This window comes from Diabrotica undecimpunctata, chromosome 3 (genome assembly GCF_040954645.1).
Source record: "Diabrotica undecimpunctata isolate CICGRU chromosome 3, icDiaUnde3, whole genome shotgun sequence".
Lineage (NCBI taxonomy): Eukaryota > Metazoa > Arthropoda > Insecta > Coleoptera > Chrysomelidae > Diabrotica > Diabrotica undecimpunctata.
In genome coordinates this window covers 110,902,294-110,927,293 of record NC_092805.1, presented here as the reverse complement: position 1 = coordinate 110,927,293, position 25,000 = coordinate 110,902,294, and the positions used below count along the sequence as shown (strand labels likewise).

General features: G+C 34.0%; 1 protein-coding gene across 1 annotated transcript in view; it reads left to right on the top strand.

Annotated features, from left to right (window-relative positions):
- Positions 1–1,938: 1,938 nt before the first annotated feature.
- Positions 1,939–25,000, top strand: part of LOC140437230 (short-chain dehydrogenase/reductase family 16C member 6) — a 114,593-nt gene continuing 91,531 nt past the window's right edge. Inside the window, exon 1 of the mRNA XM_072526613.1 lies at positions 1,939–2,115. Coding sequence (XP_072382714.1) covers positions 2,090–2,115 — 26 coding nt within the window. The 5' untranslated portion in view covers positions 1,939–2,089. The remainder of the gene's footprint in view (positions 2,116–25,000) is intronic.

Sequence of the window (25,000 nt, the reverse complement as noted above, 5' to 3'; positions counted from 1 at the left end):
CTTTTTACTCAGTTTACTATTAAATGGTGAATCCGGAAGAAAGTAATTAGAATTTAGAATACGGTAGATTTTGTTTTCTCTTTGGAGAATGACCTACTGCGACATGAAGATATATACAATAGAAAACAGTGTTGCCGAATCTATTGTTTTAATTTCCTACATGTCATTTTAGAAATAATATGTATGTATAGGTATTTTAAATATTCTGAATATAGGTATAGGTAAATATTCTGTATAACTTTCAGAAAATAGAATTCAGGATATTATCTTTGAAATTATTATTGTAATTGTAATTGAAATTACAACCATTATATTAAAATCTTGGTATTTCTCTATTTATGAAATATTAGAGATATAGGAATTTGTGCTTTAAAATAAACAAAATATACATAGCAATATTTACGATATTAATCTTGCAGCACTCCCCCTCAATCTGTCAGACCCGAACTGTTTTCATTTCTTTTTAGTTTGGTGCGTAATATGAGGTTATTGTACTATGTACTTTCGCCAGTTAGTTGTTCTATAACCTTGAGATCTTTCATAACAAGTGGAGATATTATTCTTTATTGCAAAAGTTTGATATACCCAGAGCGTATAGTTGTGTAACTGTTTTATACAATAGGCCGATTTTCTTCGAACATCAATTCCAAGCGTATCTATAGTATATCTATAGTAAAAGGAAAATTAAAATAACGTTTCGACAGACAAAAAAATACGATTTAACAATGGAAAAAAAACGATTTAACAGATAGAGAAGACGATTAAACAGTTGACATTTAGACAGATATCAAAAAACGGAGAAGACGATTCTCAAAGTTCCCTGGTTTTTAAGTACTTCAATAGTAGTGTCTCTAATAATACTGGTCATATTACTTTAAATTGCATTAGGACTTCATTTCATGTTTCAACTCATTTTTCGTACCATTTGCCTTAAATAGGCCTCTTTTTTCATCTTATAATATCCAACACTTGATTTTTTGTGGTTCTCTCCAATACATTGGTTTACGCTTTTTTACTTGGATGTATAGCAATACGCTGTACTTATTTTTGTACATATACGTTGTTGATACAGTCTCAATAATTATTACTTAGCAGTCCTCACATTTTTAGTTCTGCATATATTGTTTCATATTCTTACTTGAATTGACCTACATCTGCATTAAAATCATTTCCTATTATGACTCTCCCCACTGATGAAATATTATTCCTAATTGATCAAAAAAACTTTTTTCATTATCAATCAGACCCATTGAGGAGCATACACACACAACATTTAACACTTCTATCAAGTATCAAGTACAAACTTCACTACTCGTTCTTACAACTTCCATTACGTCATCTGTTCCTTCTATATCAGAAATTATACCAACTGTATTCCTAGTGTTACTTTTCCTTACGTACCTACCACAAGCTTAATCCTTCACCTAGTTCTTTCACCCTTCGTCTTTCCACCTCGTTTTTTAAATGCAAGTCAGTTGTACTTTCTTTTCGTCAGATCTTTATGTCTTTTGAGATAAATGTAATATAAGTACGTAGATAGAGTAGATTCTCTTCTTTTATTCTGGCAGACAGATTAAAAGGTATTCAGAAGCCTTTAATTTTAATAAAATAGGCGAGCTGTGTTCTTTAATATTAGATTCTGTTCAAATCTATTACTGTTACCCGTTTTATATCTCTTATTACAAGGATAACTCACTGTGATAAATTCTGGTCGTTCTTTTTTTATTTTCCATAATTTTTAATTGTGCTTTTATTGTATACTCCTCCCATATTTTCATTTTTTTATTTACAATAGTACCTAATCTTAAATTCTGTCATAAACAATATGTAAACATCGGTTTAAATATTTTATACTGGAAATATGCTACATTTAGTCCATCTTGACAACGTTGTATAACTGTGTGTATGTTTGAAATAAATATACCAACAACCGGCTAAGCAAACTTACGGTACGGTCCATCGTATGAACTATCGCAAGAACTATGCACATTCGAAGATCTATGTTAATTTAAAAGCTTAGATATATGCAACGGTGAAACGTATATTAAGGCATACTATACTGTTTTTTGTGATAATAGTGTCTATCAGAATGACTTACTTTCAAAATATAAAGGGGTAAGTTAAAAAAATATAACTGCCGATTGTCCATGAAATATTTGCAAATTTACAACTGAACTAATTAAGGTTGTTAAGTCAATATATCAGATAATTCGATACGTTTAAATATTTTATTTTTAAAATATAATAATTTACAACGTGATTGTGATTTTAACACAGTAAGTTATATTTTCTTATTTTTAAATGAATCTTTATACAAAATATCAACTTACCTACTTCTATTTGAACGTAAGCATGAATTTCTTTGTGTTACTTTTGTAGACAGTCTACAACATTGTTTTTCTACTTTACTTATTTCGCGATTCCTTTTCATAATCGCAATTAATTGTAAACACGTTTTCATTAATTATATTTCCTCTTTAGAATATTAGATTAAAATGGAAGTTTTAAGATTATTTCAATGAAAAAAAGTAAAATTTTTATTTTTTTTATTAGAAATGTTATCTCTCAAAATCACATATGTTGGTCATCGAATTTCCAATTTATTAGATTACTTTTCCCTATTTTTTGTGCCAAGTCCATTATTCAGTTAACGCGCTTACTACTTGCATAATGGGTACAACTGTTCATAATAATAAGTTGTATTATGTTATTTTATTTTAATTTTTCTTATGCTTCTTCAAAACTATTTATTTCCTCATTTGTTGAAATTAACTTCTTTTAATTTAAAACTTTTTTTAAAACCATTTGTTGTAGCTGCGCTATTACTTGTTTTTTTTAAGATTTATTATAATATGATTCCACTCAGAAACGTAAAACGATAAAATAAAAGTGATGATAAATCAAGAAGAACAGTTAACATTCTAGTAAAACAAAAAAAATCTAAGGAACTAATGACTAAATTTATGTGGGACAGATTACAAAGTTGAATAAGGAAAACCAAGGGGTCGAAATAAAATAACGGACAAAATTGACATCGCATCGTGTCTTTAATGTTTATATAGACTGTATATGTATAACAGTATAGTTTAAGTTTAAAAGCACACACACAATTTTTTAAATCTGAGGCCCCCTATATTTTCTCACATTTAGATTCCTCTCATAATCTCTGTTCTTAGAATATGAGGTTTGAGACTACTATCAGGGTATTTAATGAGTTATGCTTAAAGAAGGACTACATAAATAAGTATTAATTTTACACAAAAAGGTAAACAATATCTTCTAGCTTTCAAATTAATTTTAATAGAAATCATTGACAAATATTCGTTTACGGGCTAACCGACAAAAGAAAATTACGATTTTTTCATTTTTTAAAGTCCTTGTTATCATCATCATTCTCTCTGTATTCTACCGATCATAGTTTGTGCCATGTTATACCGGCTTGTTTCCTTATGTCATGGTTCAATCTTAATCTTGGACGTCTTCTTGGCCTCTTGGTTACCACAGTGTAATTCTAGTGGACCATCGATTATCAGTTTTTCTCGCTAAATGTACCGCCCACTGCCATTTCATTGCTAGCTAGTCGGTTATAAGTTCTTGTAGTTCTGCAGGATTATTAATAATCAGAACAATTAGGACAAAATCACAGAATGGAGCCCGATTGGAAGAAGAAAGAGAGGAAGACCCCGAAGGTCATTCAGAGATGAAATCGACGAGGCTATGGAGAAAAGAACCCTGCGAGATGGAGACTGGAATGACAGGGAAAATTGGAGAAAACGGTTGAGTGAAGGAAGACAGTGAAAACTGTGGAAATCCTTAGTAGTAGTAACAATTAGGTCTAAAAATCTTAGATGGCTGAGGTGTTCTCCATCAATGAATAGGCCTTTGTTCTGCCGTGTATGAATTGGTATCAATAGACTGATAAATTGGTATCTCAATTCATCAAAGCCGTAGCAAACCTCTTGCTGAAATTTGTAAATCTTTTACATATTTCGTGTAGCTTAAAAAGACACTAAAATAAACGGATGAAAGATAAAATAAGATTTTTTTATTACGTATTTGCATATTAGAGACACTGGATATATAATCGAAAATGAAGTAGATCACAGGTGAGATGGATAGATGGGCTAAAAAATAACACTAGTTCGAGAGGGATTCCCATGGCTCAAATTACATATTTGGAGTTAAAGAAGAGGCATTGTCAAATATAAGATATGTTTAAGTTAATATATAATTCTCTTTTTAGCCGTTTTTGCTTATCATTTAAGTATTTCTCATTCTCAAATCATTATTTTTAATTAAACTGGATGTCAATTATTTTTGTTGGCCTATTATAACATTTTAGTGGTTTAATTACTTCTTAATTATTGTTAAACACAACAGTATTTTTTGTTTAAATAATGCGAGTAATTACATGATTTTTTTTATTTTATTATGACCTTAAGTTAAATATTTTGAAAATCGTTATTATTTTTTTACTGTAGATCAAAGTTCACCTGTCACCATTTCACTACTTTTCATGGTTTAATTATCATGTGTACCAATGAGATTTCATACGTAAACCACAGTTTTAAGTTTGTAGTCGGTAAATTTGGGTTAAATTTACACAGGTTAAATTTGAAATAATATTTATATTACGCTTAAAAATTTTAATAGTATATTTTTGGAAACCTTACAGTGAGGAATTATTAAAAGCAAATTGGAATTCGAATGAAACTTTGAGTGTTGGAAAATGTATTATGCCAACACCAACACGAAACATAAAAAAAAATCTAAATATCAGATACCAAAAGATAAAAACACGTAGGTATGAATAAAGCAAATCACTAAAATGCATGACATCGATAAAAGTATAATGAAAAACAAATAAAGATAGGCGATACTTGTTACCAGAATGAAAAACACGAGATGATTCAAGAAAATATCACAATGGAGACAATTTGTGGAAAATATTAGCCCAATCAATATAGTGATGATATTATGATATCATCATAATAGCAAATAGCAGGTTCATAGTTAAATAAACGTTGCGTGATTTTGCGATTTTTTACGATTCTCATAAGATCAACAAAATTGATCACTTCCACAGTACACTTCCAAAGTAAAACTTTGAAAACACTTATTTCCAGTAAAAACAGTAATTTTTATTAGGATGCCTCAAGAAAATATCTTCTGAGCAATATATATATATATATATATATATATATATATATATATATATATATATATATATATATATATATATATATATATATATATATATATATATATATATACAGTGTGTCCGTAAAGTATGGAATAAATTCTATATTTCCTAAATGAAAAGCCTTTGTTGAAAAAAATGTTTAAATTGTAGCCCGTGTTCTATTTGACAGTAACCCAAACGTTGTACAAATTCTTGTAGAATCTTGGTAATGCTTTCTTAAGAAATATTGTTTATTTCTTTACGAATTCTTGTTTTTAAGTCTCCGATATTTGCAGGTTTCGTTTTATATACAACATTCTTTAAATAACCCCACATATAATAATCCAAAAGATTGAGGTCTGGCGACCTCGCTGGTCATTCAATATGTTCACGTCTTCCAATCCACCTGTTCGAAAAAATTTCGTTTTGGTACCTTCGAACATCTGAAGCATAATGCGGAGGCGCACCATCCTGTTGAAACCATAAACTTTTATCAAAACCTCCAAGATTAATTGTACTGGGAAATAAATTAACCAAAGTAGGTACGAGATACCCACTTAAAAAGGTATGCTGGCCCGTTTAAATTACCTTCGAAATAGTAGGGTCCAATGATTTTATTTCTTACAATGCCAGACCATACGTTTAGCTTTTGCGGGTATTGTGTATGACGTTCCCGCATCCAGTTGGAGTTTTCTTTTGCCCTTCTTCTTTAGGTGCCGTCTTCTTAGCGAAGGTTGGCGATGACCTCTGCAAAGTCTTCCCTATTTTGGGCTTTTCTTATTAAACTTTGAAAGTCTAATGCTGTCCAATCTTTGATGTTGCCCAGACAGGTCATTTGTCGTCTACCCGGGCCGCGTCTGCCTTCTACTTTCTCTTCTATAATAAGCCCTTCTTCTTCCCTTTTTTTGCCCAGTACTACAATTCTGACGGTAGACCTCGCCATTTAATTTGAATGTAGCCTCATCAGAAAAAATAATATTTTGAACCAAGAGAGCATTTCGGTGGCTGTTATCCATCATTATTTTGCAAAATTGTATTCTTTTATCTGGATCATCCTCGTTTAATTCCTGTACAACTGTGCATTTTACTTACTTTACTTACTTTTACGTACTTTGTACATTGTACATTGTTTTGCCAACATCTAGATCACTACTAATCTTACGAACATAAGTGTGCGCATCTTCTTCAAAAGCAAGTAGAACACCTAATGTTGTAACGTAATTTACAGAGGGACGACCTGATTTGCGTGCATTTTTAACCGTGCCAGTTTCTTGAAATTTCTTTTCAATCTTACTTGCTGTTGTCTGCGTGATGGGTATTTCTGGATATTTATCATTAAATAAATTACACACTTCTCCATACCCAATCATCTTGAGTATTTCAATTCTTTGCTTTACACTCAAATTCATTTCTACTTAAAATGAATTCTAAGCAATAATACAAAACATTCACTAAAATACAATTTTTGTATGTACTACTTAATTCTTATTGAACGTTACTAAAAATAATTACAGTTTACCAATAACTAGAAGTAGGCTACTTTTTTACAATTGATAATAAATAATTTATTTTCTAAGCGCATATCTGTCAAATTATATCTATTAGACCCGAGTATAATACTTTTTGAAATAAGCTCATTTTTATAGATCTAAAAATGTCCTAAAATACAGGGTGTTATATTAAAAAAAAAGAGCCGATTACGTCATCACTGTAATGTGTATCACCTTGTATAATGAAATTTTATTGTAAAATGTAGAACATTAAATTTAAAAAATCGACGTGTTTTAGATTTTTTTAAAAAGGCTTTTCATTTAGGAAATATCGAATTTATTTCATACTTTACAGACACACTGTATATATATATACATATATATATATATATATATATATATATATATATATATATATATATATATATATATATATATATATATATATATATATGTATATTCATCATACGAAAGCTTTTCCTCCTTACATCAAAGGTGTCACTGACAAAATTGACAAAATTCTTAAATCAAGAGGAATAAAAACAGTATTAACCCCTCAAAAAAAACTTATATCTCTTGTCCGATCAATCAAAGACAACATTCCAAATAAACAACACGGAGTTTATGAAATTTCTTGTGCAGACTGCGCCCAATCTTATATAAGCCAAACAACTCATAGAATCCAAAATAAGATTTATGAACATTTCATTTCTGTTTTTTGTTTTTGTTTGATTTTCAATTTTAGCTGTAGGTCAACATCACCTTCATACAGGTCACAAAATTGATCTTAAAAACTACAGAACTATAGCTTTCATCTGCTTCTATAAACTAACAATTATCCGAAAACCATAGAAATTGAAAAAAGGCCAAATTGTCTCAATAAAAGAGATGACGGCATACGTTCATCTTCGACATAAAGACCTGCAAGCAAGCAATTTAATTAAACCCAACCTATGAGACATGTTCACTACGTTCGGGTATAACAATTCATTGGAGCGAGGTGTATTAACTCGAGTAAACTAGGAGTCATTCCACCCTGCTCCAAGGCTCCAGACCATTCCTTTCCCTCCCTATAGCACTCTGATGCGCGATAGGGGCACAACTATCACTCAAAAGCTCTTTAAGTGGGAGACCTGGGTAAGAGAACTCCAACATGGTACCCTAATCGATTTTAAATTCAGGACAGCGTGACGCCCTTTATTCCTGTAATCCTCTAGTGACTTCTCCGCGAAACTAAAATTGCTTGCTTGGCTCTCAAGCCACCGTTCCGGAAAGACGTGGTGCTTTTGGTGTTTTTGTTTTCTTTCTGGCGATTTTGTTTATTTCCTTGTTTGATTTTCTCTCCAGTATCTATTTTATTTTTCTCACTACTTTTATTTTATTTGACTTCACTTTTATTTTGTTTCTTTATTTATTCCATTATTTGTTGTTTAGGCTTTTTGTGTTTCCATCGGTGGAAATCGTCGTGTCCCATGAGCTCTAATATGGGACTAAGGTGGTTTTTATCCTTTATGATTTTCGTCACTTTGACCTGTTGTAGCTCCCTGAATATAAAGCGTTCTGCTACATATCTTGGGACGTTGACGGCTTTTCTTAGGCATGCATATGTAAATATCGGTAGAATGATATTGTTTATTAGTCTGATTTTAGTTTAAGTCCTCAGATTGCTATTTCTGCCTGTGAGTCCTCTGATGGATACATTAGCTATGTTAGCTTTTTGCAATGGGGTGTCTACGTGTTTTTTTAATGTTAGTCCTTTATCCATGTTGACTCCCAGGTATTTTGCCCAGCTTTTACACTCGATGGCATTGTTCTGTATAGTAAGTTGTTCCTGTGGCTGCTGTAATCTCTTTTTGAATAGCAGCGCTTGCGTTTTGTCGGAGTTTATGGCGATTTTCTATCTGATACTCTATTCCACGATTTCGTCCAATGCTGTTTGCGGATTGTTAACTGCTATGTCTACATTTCAAAGTTTGCGGCTATTGAAGTGTCGTCGGCATAAATGCTTAATAGAGCTCCTACTGATCTGGGAACTTCTGCCGTAAATATTAAGTACAGAAGGGGTAACAGGACAGCTCCCTGTAACACTCCAGCCTGCGGCTAATTATCCGAAGAATTTATCAAAAATATTTTAATGTCACTTTTAAGGGCTTTCAAGACTAAATCACTTTTTCGTTTTTAAATATTTATAAATTTTAAAAGTACTTATAGTTCTTCTAAAAATTTAAAACATATAATGATTTGATAAACGTAATTTCTTTCCACTATGTGGTCTTTACAAAGTTAACAATAAATTCTAATACTAAGTAGAAATTTTAAACAAATATGGTAACTGTATAATTTTAATACAGTTTTGGGATTATACTTGTTATTTTAACGTTCAAATGAACACCTAAAGGTTGCAACGCTAGAAAGAACTGAATGTTCTAAATACCAACTGAAGTGACTAAAAAAATAAAATAAAAAACAAATTATTATATGTAAATGTAAATTTTTAATACTGCACATACAATTATAAAAATTATAATCGAAAGTAAATAAAATAATAAAATTTAGTCTATCATTGTAATAAAGCGCGTGTATGGACTTTAATATACGCAACGTCACATCAAAAACTTACAAGTCCCTTAATATTAGAAAATGGTCGATTTTATATTTCAATATCGAATTTATTGGTACAAATAATTTTCACTTAACCCTGTGATAGGTTTTAATTACTTACACAACAGTTGTTCCTTTTTTTAATCGATATAGAATTTTAAGATTCGATGAAAGTGCTCTAAATAATTTGTTCATGATGACGGTCAATAAATTTAGACTTTGGAAGAGATAAAAACATCTTGATTGGACAATCAACCAGTAGAAAAAATTATCTTTTTAGGTGAAGCGAAATTTAATTTAAGATCACCAAAGAACCGAGGAAGGATTTGGAGTAGACCTATTGAACAGTAGACTCATATAAAACAACTATTAAAGCGAAGGAATTATGTCTGGGAAGTTATTTAACTTCCTCTTTTTCTGATTCTTATCCTACGATGTTCGCTAAACTTTTCGTTTAATTAACTTTATCAATAACTGTTCTTCTACAAACTTTCTTAAATTATTAACAATTTGATGGATGCCCTTTCACTCTATGCCTCAGATTTTTTATGATATTGTTAATAATTTGTATCACTTTGGTATCAATTTGTATCAATTTAAAATAGTTTTATCAAAACCTATGTATGCAATGTACGTTTCTTAATTAAATTTAATGTAATTTAACGAAAATGGTAACATTATCATTATTACACCTGTCCTTTCAAAACCATGTTTTTCTTCTTCTATAATGGTTTCTGGTATATTTTTAGTCTACTGTTAATAATTTTGCAACACATTTTATGGATTTCCTTTAATACATTAATACCTATTTAGTCTTCTCAATTGTTACAGTTGCTTTTTTAAAGAGAAATATAACTTGTGACGCTGGCTATATTTTACATATTTTGGATTCCAACACTACCTAAAAAAGTTCTATGCAGAGGAAGATCAAACGACGCTAGAACCGGAAACACCAGAAATTACCGCAAATGAAGAACTTAATATAAATGCATAGGAAGTTCGGAAAATACTTGAAAACCTAAAGAACAAAAAAGTAGTTGGTAAAGACGGAATACCAAACGAATTACTAAAATATTGTGGAGCAGCAATGACAGAAGCAATTAACAACATTAATTAGTAAAATTATAAAACACAATAAAATACCGGAAGAATTGAGAATGAGCGAACTAATTGTACTATTTAAAAAGTGAGATAAAAAACAGCCAGAAAACTACAGAGGAATAAATTTGTTAAATACTACGCTAAAACTTTACTAAAATTTTACAAGTGCTAATAAATCAGAGGATAATTTTCAAAGATGAATAACAGGACTTTCGTAGTGAAAGATTGTATACAGATGCAATATTCGTTATAAAGCAAATTACTGAGAAATCACTAGAGTATAATAGACCAGCATTTCTGTGTCTGATTGACCTAAAGAAAGCGTGTAACAGAGTAAAACTCAAAGATGTAATAGAGAAATTTCCCTAAATATTATAAAAACTATCGAAAACTTTACCAAAACAACAAAATGAAAGTCAGCGGAATAAGACAAGGGGATTCATTGAGCCTCATGCTCTTCAATTTGATCATGGATAAAATCATCAAAAGCGTTAACAAAGGAAGAGGATACAGAATGGGAAACAAAGAAATAAAAATACTCTGTTACACAGACGACGCAATATTGATAGCCCAAGATAAAGATAGTCTGCAAAGACTGGTCCACAGATTACACATAAGAGCAAAAGAATTTAATATGATAATTATGATAATCTCATCTCAGGAAACTAAAACAATAGTAGTCAGCAAAGAACCAACCAGATCTAAAATAGAAATTAATTGCATCAGTATTGAATAAGTTATGGAAATAAAATACCTGGGAATTACACTGTCTAGCTATGAAGACCTGGACAAAGAAGTGAGAGATCAAGTACAAAAAGCAAATATACAGACAGGATGCCTTAATAACAGTGGAAACGGTAGAAATACGAGTACTAAGAACAATTACAGGAAATATTCTGAGAGATCGAAAGAGATGTGAAGAGATTAGAGGAAAATGTAACGTACAATGTATAAATGAATGGACAATGCCTTTTTTATAGGTTAAATCACAAATTTTCATAGTATTGCATCTATTGGTAATAACTTTAAAGTGAGAAGTATCTTGTTCTTCCCTAATAATTTGCTTTATCATGTTGATTATATCGATTATCAAAAGATTATCTTCCAAGCATTTCTGATGTGTTTGCCTTAATCAATTTTGTTTCATTCCGAGCTCTTTAATTTTGCAAGTAGGTACTTTTAATATGCCCATTTTTTTTTCAATTACTGCATCCTTCACTTACTAAGTTAAATTGTTGGAATCCTATGCTGCTTCTTTTTTTTCTTTTTTTTTTTTTGGAAGAAATACACAGTTCAAAGGACGAAAGGACTGATCAACTGGACGTGGTCGAACGGTTGAAATTCCCCAAAGATGCAGTAGAAGTGAGAAAAATAGATAATAATGAATACGAAGAAGTAAAGTTAAATTCAGCTGAAGTACATCCAGAGAATGGTATATCATACAACAAAGAGAAAGATAATATTTATTTAATTTAAGATTCTTAATCAACGGGTGCGCAAAGAAAGTATAAAGGAACTGCTAATGGTAAAAAATGCTAAGAATCAGCTAATTATTGATAAAATAGAAAAGGATCCTAAAATGTTTAAAAAAATCTCTAGTACAAGACAAGCAAAAACATAGTAGATTTGAAGTTTAAAAAAATTATCATTAACATGCAGGAATCAATAAAAGGTATAAAAACATAACAAAATACTAGTTCTGGAACGAATTAGCAACCAGTGCATTTGACACAATATTTATAGATCTGGTAGGCCCATTTAAGATGGATAACAATGGAAACAGATATATGTAGTGGTACAGTGCAAGTCAAGTAAATATATAAAAGGGTATGTAATACAAAATAAAAAAGCCGAAACAGTAGCCAAATAATAATTGGTAGAAAATTTCATTTTAAGATATATGCAGTACCTAGCAGGATAGTAATAGACCAAGGCACAGAGTTTATGGCAAGAATATTTAAAGAGACATGCGTATTGCTGCAAATAGAGCAACTAAACTCCACATCGTATCATCACAATATAATTTGATTTTTAAAAATACTCGTATTCATTTAAATGCGTATTTTAGCATCCAACTGTCGTAATTCCTGACAAATTGGAGAACGTGAGTACAACTTCAACGCCAAAGTTGGGGCCAGTAAAACATCATCTGTAGTTGGATCATTTGGACTAGGAAACTGGAACGATCAGGGAGATACATTGGAGATTTTTGCGGAAGCTAATCAATTAGTAATGATGAACACCTGGTTTAAGCTACACCCAAGGACATTGTACACCTGGAAATCTCGATAGGATTCTGTGGGAAGGATTGTAAGAAATCAGATTGATTACATGCTAGTAAATAAGAGGTATAGGAACAGCTGTACATCTGTCAAAACATACCCGGAGGCAGAAATAAATTATGATCATGTACTAGTTGTAGGTAATTTTAAAGTCAGAATGAAGAAGGTTACAAGTAAGTCGATGAAGAAGTATGATGTTAGAAAACTAAAAGATCCCCATATTGGACTAAAGCTGAGTGAAAACCTCAATACAAAGGTGTTAAAATGCAGAAATGCAGTAACTATAGAGGGAAATTTGACCATCATATAATAAACAGTGAGAGAAATAAAAGATCAACACCTGAAGAAAGATACAGAAAAACGGAAATACTTGAATATATATATCAGAGAAAAAAACAAAGAAAATCTCCAAGAATATAAGAAAATACATACCATCGTCAGAAGAAAGATAAGAAAAGCCAAAGAGAAAAAAAAAACCGAACAATGTCAAGAAATAGAGAAGTATCAGAGTCGAGATGATAACTTCAATGTACATCGAAAGGTGAATGAAATATTTGGAAAGTTCCGAAAACGCAACAGCGGAAAAATAACAGCAATCTTACCGTTACTAAAGAAGATTAAAAGAAAGTATAAGAAAAATACTTGGAAAAACTTTTCCACGACCTCGGAACAACACAAGAAACCACCATTGAAGAAAATTCAGGTAACGAAATCCTACCAGAAGAAATAACGGCAGCCGTCAGACAAATGAAAGATGGAAAGGACTTGATGAAATTCCTGCAGAACTGTTGAAGCTATTAGATGCAGAACAAATAAAAATAATAACTGAAATATTTAATGAAATATACAAGGCAGGAAAAATACCAGTAGAGTGGCTCAAATTGGAGTTCGTACCATTACCCAAAAAACCAGGAGCAAAAGTTTGTGAAGACTACAGGACTATAAGCCTAATGAGCCATCTGCTGCATCATCACAAAAGAATTTATCGGAAATGCGAGGAACAAATTGTGCCCAATCATTTGGATTTGTGAATGCCGTTGGTACGAGGGAAGCTTTATTTAGCGTGCAGGTATTGTTTCAGAGATGTAGAGATATCAGCTGTGATATTTTTGCATGCCTCATTGACTACAAGAAGGCTTTCAATAGAGTCAGGCATAAACAAATGATGAAAGTGCTGAAGAGGACTGGGATTGACGGATTAGACCTAAAAATAATAGCTAACCTGTATAAGAATCAATTAGCGGTACTCTGAGTAGATAGATAGAGTTCCTTCTGGAGCGGAAGTGACGTCACACGTCGATCGTTAAGCGTACGTATCCTCATGGGTCAAGGCCACGCCCCCCTCGTGACGTAGGAACGAGTCTAGGGTCTCGAGGCCACGCCCCTCGACCAATGGTGACGTACGAACGTACCTCGTGTCTCTAGACCACGCCCCTCGGCCAATGGTGGCGTAGGAACGTCCCCCCATGTCTTGCTGACCAATGGTGGACGTCCTCGTGACGTCGGAACGTGTCGTCGACCAATGGCAGCATAGCAGCGTCAGTGGTGGGAATAGCAACACCCCCAGCGACCAATGACAGCTCAGAATTTGAATAAACATCATAGAAATGGCGGTATAGCGATGAGGGACCAATGGTGACATAGTAACGCCCTCCTCGTGACGTCGGAACGTGTCGTCGACCAATGACAGCATAGCAGCGTCAGTGGTGGGAATATCAGGCCAATGGTGGCATAGTAACGCCCTCCTCGTGACGTCGGAACGTGTCGTCGACCAATGACAGCATAGCAGCGTCAGTGGTGGGAATAGCAGGCCAATGGTGGCATAGGAACGTCCCCTAATGTCTTGCTGACCAATGGAGGACGTCCTCGTGACGTCGGAACGTGTCGTCGACCAATGACAGCATAGCAGCGTCAGTGGTGGGAATAGCAGGCCAATGGTGGCATAGGAACGTCCCCCAATGTCTTGCTGACCAATGGTGGACGTCCTCGTGACGTCGGAACGTGTCGTTGACCAATGGCAGCCATAGCAGCGTCAGTGGTGGGAATAGCAACACCCCCAGCGACCAATGACAGCTTAGAATTTGAATAAACAACATAGAAATGGCGGTATAGCGATGAGGGACCAATGGTGACATAGTAACACCCTCCTCGTGACGTTAGAACGTTTTCCTCGACCAATGATGCCACAGAAACGTGTCCTCGACCAATGGTGGACATCCTCGTGACGTTGGAGGCCAATGGTGTGCATCAACGGCCAATGAGAAAGACGTGCATCGACTAATGGTGGAGTCGTACCACAATATTAACGAAAAGACGCCCCCAGTCCCCCCCATTCCCCCGAAAAGACGCCCCCAGTCCCCCCATTCCTCCCGAAAAGACGCCCCCCCAATAATATCGAAGCTACACATCCAACGTAACCAATGAGAACGATGTTCAATCGCTGGTCGGTGACTGCGTTCTATGAATTGACAAAGAGAAGAAGACGAACGACAGACAAAGAGAGCAATTTTTCCTCGTATTTTTTGTAATTAAAACCTACAACCATTAGCGTAAAACTTCTAAATTTTTTCAATTTATATTTTACGAGTTACCTCGTATATATTTTATCGATTACCATAATAACAAAAATTCGTTTATTTTTCAATTTATACTTTACATGATCAGTTGAAATCTTTATAAAATAGATCTTGTTACTGAGAATAATGACATCATCGGATACGCCGGCTATTAAAAATTTCTCACGCGATCACGATATATAGCCGGAAACACGTGCACATTCCAATTCGATTATTTAATGTAAGATAAAATATATTCTCTCATGGAGGCAGGAAGTTAATAATTAAGCCCGGCATGTGATGCATAAATGAATAGTCTTACGAAATATTGCGCAACATAGTTTTAGCGTGGGAGAGGTAAGAAGATATAATTAAACGTGTTCATGTTCACAGCGTTATTTCGTAAAACGTAGTCATTACAACATGAACAGTGTGGAAGTAAGAGCCAAAAGTGAAATGATGCTGCTTAATACTTTGTATAATTTTGAGCATTTAAAAGTATTAGTTGGATTAAGTTCAGCTCGATCATTTGGACCGGGTGTTAAATTAAGCAGCGAGAATAATGAGATATCGTTCGGTATATGTGATTGGATCCAATTCATCGATGAACTTAATCGTAAATATAATCAGTTTTTCCTGATGCCTCTGCAATGCTATTGTGAAGATGAACCTCCAGAATGTTGTGAATTGTTAGCAATTGAAACTCAAGCGACAGATCAACTTAAATGGCTCAATGTTAAGAAACTTGGTGTTACTTTGCAGATATTTGAAAAAGATGTTAAAAATCTTATTGAAGGAAATGAAAAGTTAATTTTACCACGCATTCGTTTTCTCGAAGGACTGAGATTTTTAGATTACTATTGTAATGCGTTAAAAATTGCTACTTCATTCAAAAACGATTTACAACCAATAGACATTTTATATTCATTTTGTGAGGCTTCTTGTGATACTAGTATTGTAAGTTTAGCATTAAGGGAATATTTGTATTATTATAAGGAAGATACAATTAGTGAATTAAATAGCAGTATTTTTGAATAAAGCATTAAAACATTTATTTCTATTTATTATACCAGGGTAGTGGGGGTGACTAAGAATATTATTTATATTGGCTTTTGGAGCGAAAGACATTTATTTCATCGATGACTTCCATACGGTGTAGATTAGAAGAGTTGTACGAAAAAATACAAAAGTTAAAAGCCGATATACAGTGGTACGAAGATAGAACTGCAATTGAAAAACGATTTGCAGAGTTTAATTTGTCAGAAAGAAAGTTACCAAAAACAACACAATACCCGTTAAAAAGAATTCAACCGACAAGATGCCTCCACTAACAACCTCATTCATCATCCTTACAGCTATTGTTAACAATGTCCTTTATACAAACGTTCCAAACAACGTTAAGAACCAGGCGATATGTTTTAATGATGAAAAAACTGATTGTAATCGACCGAACTGGACTCTAATGGATCATGAAGTGGTGAATTATGGACAGCTTCCAGTATTTTTCATAGCGATACCAAAATCAGGAGGAGCATTCTATAAGATCAAGCTAATATCCCCAAATAACACCGAAAGTGATTCAAAATGGTACAAAACTAATAATGATGACATCGATCAATATGGTTTATCGATTATACTCTTAAGTATTATATTCGTAATAAATGCCTTTATAGCGATTAATATCATTAAAAAATTTCTTGTAAATCGTAAATGCGAATCATCTTGCATTAAAATAAATATGTAAAACTGTTAAAATAAAACTAAAATAAAACTTTTAATCTTTTATTTAAAAAAATCCAATTTATATAGGTAATATTTTGTTACACAGCCATTGACGGAGGTGATCCACATTTATCGAGGAGCAGGAAAATAGTCCAGTAGCGTGGCAGTTGTATTTATGTGGAGCAAAGCCTCCAGTGGAGTATGGAGAATCATCAAACTTGCAAACATCAATAATTATGGGACAGACGTCAAGCATATAACATTTGTATCTTAAAAATTCTGCTTGATGTTCTCCGCGAACGTAGATGTAGTCAGCTGCATACAACAACTTAGATTCCAGTATTTTATTTATTTTTGAATATTTAACATCTCCATTAGAATACCGAAGACCATGCACGTTTTTCTCCAAGTACACAGCAGTCTTCTTATCTTGATTACTTAATGTAGCAAACGGTTGTGGAGGTTTAAATATATAATGGCAATGTTTAAAGCCAATTTCAATGCTAAGTTCTTTGGGAACAAACCACCCATCTACGGTGAATCCTTGAATGTCAACTAATGCGATCCTCATGATGGCTGATAGTATACTGAATTGGATATGATTGAATAAGTCAAGTTAAATGATATTTTTGATAACTTCAGTTAGAGGAAAGTATTCGAGTAGACTGTCGTGGACAATTAAACAGTACGCTCGAGTGCCTGCAGGAAAACCTTCATCTGCTTCGATTTCCAACTTAATATCAACGGTTCCCGATCTAAATGACGTATCATCCTGTTTGGAGCAGTCGAAAGTAAACAAAGCATATTTTTTAAAAGCATTATAATCCAAGATTGGATGTTTTGTTGACGAATGAGTATAACTGGGAAAGAATTGGGTATAGTTGTAGTGAGCTATAGCATAATCATTTTTCGCAAAATCCAATTGCATTCTCTCGTTAGGCCAATATTCACCATTAATAACCACTCGTACGCTGGACACCTTAATGTTATCGAATAACGTTGGATTGGCGTGAATGTCATCTCGTTTAGAAGTTTGAAAAGCTACAATGACATAGCGTGGACGTTCAACAGCTGAAGTTGTCTTTACACTCCATATCTCACGTCGGGATCCAGCCGTAAGTGAAGGTAGTTCATTAAGTTCCCATTTACGGAAAGGTATGGTTATCGGCGTATTATTCTTAATCGGAGTCATTAGGTCAATTTTCACATCGTCATTCGGAAAGACATGTTTGACCTTCAGTTCCATGCTGGTAACAGTTAAAGACACTGTTGTTGTTGTTGTGGCATTAGGTTCTTCCACTAAAATACTGTCTCTATCATTACGTGCTCGAACAAATCGAAACACTTGACGACCATAGGTTAATTTATTGTAATCGTTGAAAATGTTGAAAATATGTTTTATCGGAATCAGTAAACTAAAGCTGTCTCCCGATAAATGTGGATTATTGGGATAGTTCCATCCTGCCGTACTGAGATACTTGGAATCGTCAGGAGTGTAACACAACAAACTGCGAATAGTGCTAACTACACCAGGATCTCGAACTATTTCCATGTCGTGTGAACTTTGGATGTATGTACATGTATCAAACAAGAAGGCTCCAGCATTCGGTGCAAGAGAAACAGTTCCAGTACCCACTTTCTTTATACTTCCTTTAATTTCCAAAAGTGTTTCGTGTATGGCAAAAAATGCATCTGATTGATTGATGATAAACTCGACAACGTCGCTATTATTAAATGACTTGATGTAAGGTGTATATGTACGAAATTCTTCTTTTCTAATAGTATCGTCGAACTGAGGTTTCTGGTACAGATCTAAAATAGGTGGTTGAGGTTCCTGAACCTGTCGTCGAATGTATTGACGTTTTGACATCTTTTAGCTGTAATCCAATGGAAACGAGAAAGGCTTTATTGACAGCAGACACGTCACGTCGCTTGTAAGATTTGCGTGAGACTAATGGATATTGATGCGTAGAGCTTTGTTTTATAATTAAACCCATCTATATCGTTTCCTTAAAATCCAAATGAAGTGTACTTTTCTCTCCTCTAAAGTTGACTGGTCTTAAATCTTGATCGAGTACGCTAACGGTAATGTTGGCAATTTCACGTATGCTATTGCTTACTGGTATGTATATAGGATTATGAGGACGTTCGTCAATAGAGAAACCAGGATCAACACTTATCGGAAAATGTAGAACGGTGTGCGCAGGTCTGTCCTCGTAAAAGGCTCCTTCGGTAATGTTGCATTCAAAAAGTAGGCTCGATACTTTTATAATGTTTACAGGTTGGTCCGAAGAATGCATTTTTCCTGGCACCAATATTCTGTTTGATGAGAAACCCAATATTTTGCCGAGACTGTCATCTTTCTCGAAAGTAACAGCATGATCTTGACTAAAGATTTCACACTTGAGCGTATTGTTGTTGGGTCTTAAGATGAACTCATTATCTCGAATCGAATTATATTTATCGATTAATGCGTTATAAATATACGTTTCGATATCGGTAATTTCATAAGATCCAGACGGAATATCGATGCTACACAACTTTTTTCGATCATTTTTCTCGTAGTAGTAAAACTTTTCGCCATCGATGTTTGGAATCGAATTAAATGTATGAAATCCCAACACTGCTACATAATACTGTCGGTTAGGGTCAAGCACAAGAGGTACTTGAGGAGTAAACGAAAACTCGTTGGAAGTACTTGTCAAGGTCAACAATCGAGACATGACTGATACATTTGAATAGGTGTATGAAATTAAATAGCAAAATATGTTAAAAATTCCTTTATTTATTCTTATACTGTTACAAATTTTTCTCATAATATGACACATTACAAAATACACATCTACTTTCCATATACATGCCGCAAACATCACTCCATTCATGTCTATCATAGTCTTTCTTGCAGGGTAAATAATCTTCTAGTGCGCGACGAATATCTTGAGGTAGTTCATACCAAACAACGCTCGTTATATTTTTCATAAAAATGCAAATGGCACTTCTCAATATATCGTTAGATGGTTCCATTGTAGAGAAACTTTAAACAAAGATGTCCACAGTTAATTTGGTTATAATTTTGATATTGGTCGTTATTGTAGAAAATTCTTCCACCGTTCAAGTAGGATACTAGTTCTCGCGGTGGTTTCAAGCAACCATATGAATCAAAGTACTCTATATCGTTGTTTATCTTTCTGTAAGCTACCCAATGTGTACCGGGGTTTGTGGAAATGTCGAGATTAATAATAGCACATTCATGTTTACGAGGGCTACGTGGTAAATTATCTCGCATGAACACGCCGCGGAAATTTGAAATTTTAAGTAGTTTAACAAATCTATTTAAATCCACATTGGTTAAAGGCCTATTAGGTAGCTTCAGCGGAAGTTTTTTGTCTTTTTTAAATATAATCCAAAGCCACCTTTAGCGTTTTTTCGCAGGTATAATCCTTTGCCTAGATGTTCCATTGCATTGTTGTGACGTTTATCTTCTTCTAGTTTCTTTTGAGCATTCTTTGAATCGATAACAGTTTTCGCTATCGCGCTTGCGCCCCCAGCGAGGCTTCCGAGAGCTGATAGGCCTGCAAAGATTGGGATTAAAGGTAAAATCCCACCAGATTTTGGTTCAAATGGAATAATTCTTGGAACACGTACATTTTTCTTCCCACCTACATTCTTAACGGCTGTTCTAGCTGCTGCAAGTGCAAGTAGAGCGGATTTACGCAGATTTGGTGACGGAGGAGCACGTTTCAATGTTTTGATAATTGGCTGTAACACATGTCGCTTAAATGAACCAACACCTTTACCACGTTTCATACCCATACCCAGTTTTCGTTTAGCTTTCATTGCTGTAGTAGTTAACCAGGCAGCGGTTTTTTCACCCAAAGATGCGTCTTTTGCTTTAACTCGTTCCCACGCTTTATTTTCCAACACCCAATCTGCTTTATGTCGATCTTTCAATGAATTACTTTGGGAATATGCGAGATCGTGATCTCTCGCAGCTCGATCTAACGGATTTATCCCCGGATCTCCACGAGCTAGACGTTTCTGTAATTTAGTTCCAGGTCCTAGATATTGGTAACCAGGAGCATGCAATTCAAACGGTAGACTATTGATCAGAGAATTCAACACTCCTTCACCTTGAACGATCAACATTGAAATGAATCGCTTTTTGAAAAATGTCTTTATATAACCATGTGTACAAAATACATCTCAATCACAAGATGAAGGTCATTCAACAAGACAAGACACTAGCAGTGGAAAACTTGGATTTTGTCGACAACGTGACAAGAACCAGCAAACATGGTGCATTGCTACCACATTCATTTCGTGCTATCATATGTGGTCCAAGCGGATGTGGAAAAACTAATGTTATGTTGGCATTACTTTTTGACCTGAATGGCGCTAAATTCAAAAATGTTTACGTTTATTCAAAGTCGTTGTTTCAGCCCAAGTATCAATTTTTGAAGGAAGTGTTGGAGTCTGTGAAAGAAGTAGGTTATTTTCCATTTAAAGATAATGATGATGTTATAAGCCCAAGTAAAGCTAAACCAAACTCAATATTCATATTTGATGACGTATCAACGGATCCACAACAAACAATACGTGAATATTACTGTATGGGTAGACATAAAGACATTGATTGTGCATACCTATGTCAATCATACAGTCGAGCAGGCAAACAACTTTTACGTGATAATGCGAATCTTATTGTATTGTTTAAGCAAGATGAGCTCAATTTGAAACACGTCTTTGATGACCACGTATCACCTGATATGACATTTGAGCAATTTAAACAATTTTGTTCCGAATGTTGGAAGGACAAATACGGTACATTCGTCATTGTTAAGGATTTCGATATTTCTAACGGACGATATCGTAAAGGTTTCGACAAGTTTATAAAACTGTAGGTATGGTTGAAAAACACGCATTGTATAACAATATGTCAGACAAAGAGGTAGCTGCGCGCACGCGTAAAGTTGCCGAACTAGCTCGTGTCATTCGCAAAAAGTATTTGGCATTAAAGTTAGGTAAAACAGAACAAGATGAGTCGCTAAATAAACTCTTTAAGCCCATAGCTAAACCTCTAACAGATATTGCGCAATCGTCAAAAACGTTGCATCATGCTATTAATAACAAGCTTAGACACGTTAAAAAAGAAGAGGTGAAAACGGAGGAAGAGATAAAAAAAGAAGCCAGAGATGACGATGTATTTTCCGATGCAGTATCAATCGATCAAGTTAACGAACATGATATATTTGATCCTAATAATGTTTCGAAAGAGGCTATTGATGAATATATCGAGCAATATCCTCCAATGAGCCATAAGTATATAAAAGAATTTTGGATGAAAGATAATAAAATTGATAAAAACTACGGACCTATTTACAATGATGAAATTGGCTGGATGTTGGGTAAACGACGAATAAACTTTAACAAAAACAAAGGTAGTATACAAGTCATTAGTGATGGTAGTGGGGAAGGAGGATGGGTGCCGGGAACGCCAGGTCTATACCAACTAATTTTCTATGATAACCCTGAAGATTATAATGATACAGATTTAAAGCACTATAAAAGTTTATTAAATAGTACAGAAGTTCATCTGGATTCCAAAGGTCGTCTTAAAGGTGCAACTGGGAAAAAATATCATCATATTATCAAACCGCTATTTAAACCTACCGATGAAACAACAAAGAAATCGCCACCGAAAACTCGATCTACTGCATTAAAGAGACAACCTTTCGAAGGTCTTGTTCGTTTAGCAAAAACGACTCGTTCATCATCGATGACAACGTCTCCTCGAACATCGTTATCTTCACCATCTAGCTCCAAAGGGTCAGGGCTCGTCGATAATTCTCATTTGATCTACAACGATAATCCTATTGAATATGTATATTGGGATGATCCAAACGAACTATGCGACAGACTCAAATTGCTGGTTGCTTCCCAAGAAGCAGGAAACACATCCCACAATAACGAAATTGTTGCCATTATCAACGAATTACGTGAAGCAGATATTATATATTAATGTTTGGATTATTGGAACATCATTTCCAACATGAGTGTTGACAAGTTTGGTCGTCATCATTACCGTTCTAATGAACAAGTTGTTAAAAAGCTACGTGAAGGCTTAAAGCAATCCATTTTGGATTTACAAAACCAGATACATGAAGTACATAAAGACATTACACGAGATCCTCCTGTAGCAGGTAATCATCTTTCCAATAAGAAATATGTAGATGACAGCATTGTTCGTGCGAAAACTTTTCTAAGAAAAGAGATTAATTTGATACAAAAAAATAGAATTCAAAAAGATACTCAACTCGAACAAAAAATCTCAAACTCCATTAGTAAAATAGAAGTTAATTTAAGTAAAAAAGTTAACGAGTTGTCTGATGAGAATAAAATGACTGCTTCGAAAATATCTGATTTATCAAAACAAATGCATGAATTTAAAAATGATCTTGATATATTTAAACAAGAAATGACGAAGAATATTACAGATGCCGCCAACCAAAATGCACAAATTATGATGAAAACGTTGGAAATAGAAAAAAAGATTAAAACGGCGGATCTTAATTCACATGATTTAGATGAGCGTCTTAATGTAATGGAAGATTACCTCTTACATAATAAAGCCAACGGAACAACGAATTAGCGTTAGTTCAAAGAATCGAATCGTTGGAAGCTAGACATGGCATTTAGCGAGGAGAAGATACAACTAGTTAACGAGCTACACAAGCCTGCACGAAAAAATTATCCTCGTCGACGAACAATCATTAAAGGACTAGACGATTTGTGGCAAATGGACCTTGCTGAGATGAGACCTTATGCCAGTCAAAATAAATCTTACAAGCTCATTCTTGTTGTAATTGATTGTTTTTCAAAGTTTGTGTGGACTCGACCATTAAAGACGAAAACAGGGGAGGAAATTACTCGAACATTTTCGGATATTCTCGCTCATACTCGACGATGTCCGAAAAATTTACAAACAGACCAAGGCACAGAATTTTTTAATTCCAAGTTTCAAAATCTCATGAAAAAGCATAGTATTAATCACTATAATACCTTTAGTGTTAAAAAAGCAGCCATATGTGAACGAGTTATTCGAACATTGAAGGAAAAACTTTACAAGTATTTCAGTCTTAATGGAACTTACAAATGGATTGATATCTTGCCTCAAATTACAAAAGAGTACAACAACACGAAACACAGCAAAATTCGACTTAGACCTATTGATGTTAATAAATCTAACGAAAATGAAATTTTACGAACATATTATACTCACTTGAAAATTGCCGGTCCAAGAAAATTGAAAGTTGGTGACGTGGTTCGCATTAGTAAAAATAAACACATTTTCGATAAGGGATATAAACCGAATTGGACAACAGAACTGTTTAAAATTACTGAAATTAAAATAACGAATCCCACAACATACTTGATTGAAGATATAACTGGAGCGCCTATCAAAGGAGCATTCTACGAAGAAGAATTACAGAAAACAAAAAATAAAGACATATATTTAGTAGAGAAAGTACTGCGCAGACGTGGAAATAAGATGTATGTTCAATGGTTGGGATTCGATAGTAGCCATAATAGTTGGATTAACGTTAAAGATATCATTTAGGATCTACTTTTACATACACCGCGTCGATATACACTAAATGAGTGGGGGGTGACAAAAAGTATAAATTTCATAAATGCTGCAAGCTCATGCCCAGTTGTTCCTGCCAGTTCATCAATATGAGTTCTCAAGATAGTGGTTATAGTTCATCAGACGATATGGTGGTAGCTGCTGCTTCACCATCAGATGATATCGATTATTATGCTGAATTAGATGGAGTTTTGGCGACATTCGAAGAAGCAGCCAAAAATGAACCATATTATTTACTAGAAGCATCCTTTCCGCTTGACAAGTGTATAATCAAAGTTGGCCTTTCTCCAGCTCGTCATTTCTCATCAGCCATTATTTTGTGTCAGCACAACAAGAATGCAAGAATTAGTTTAAACACGTTCGAGTGGGATGATATAATCGGAATTTTTAAGCAGAAGATTTGCGATTTCTTTAACAGCACC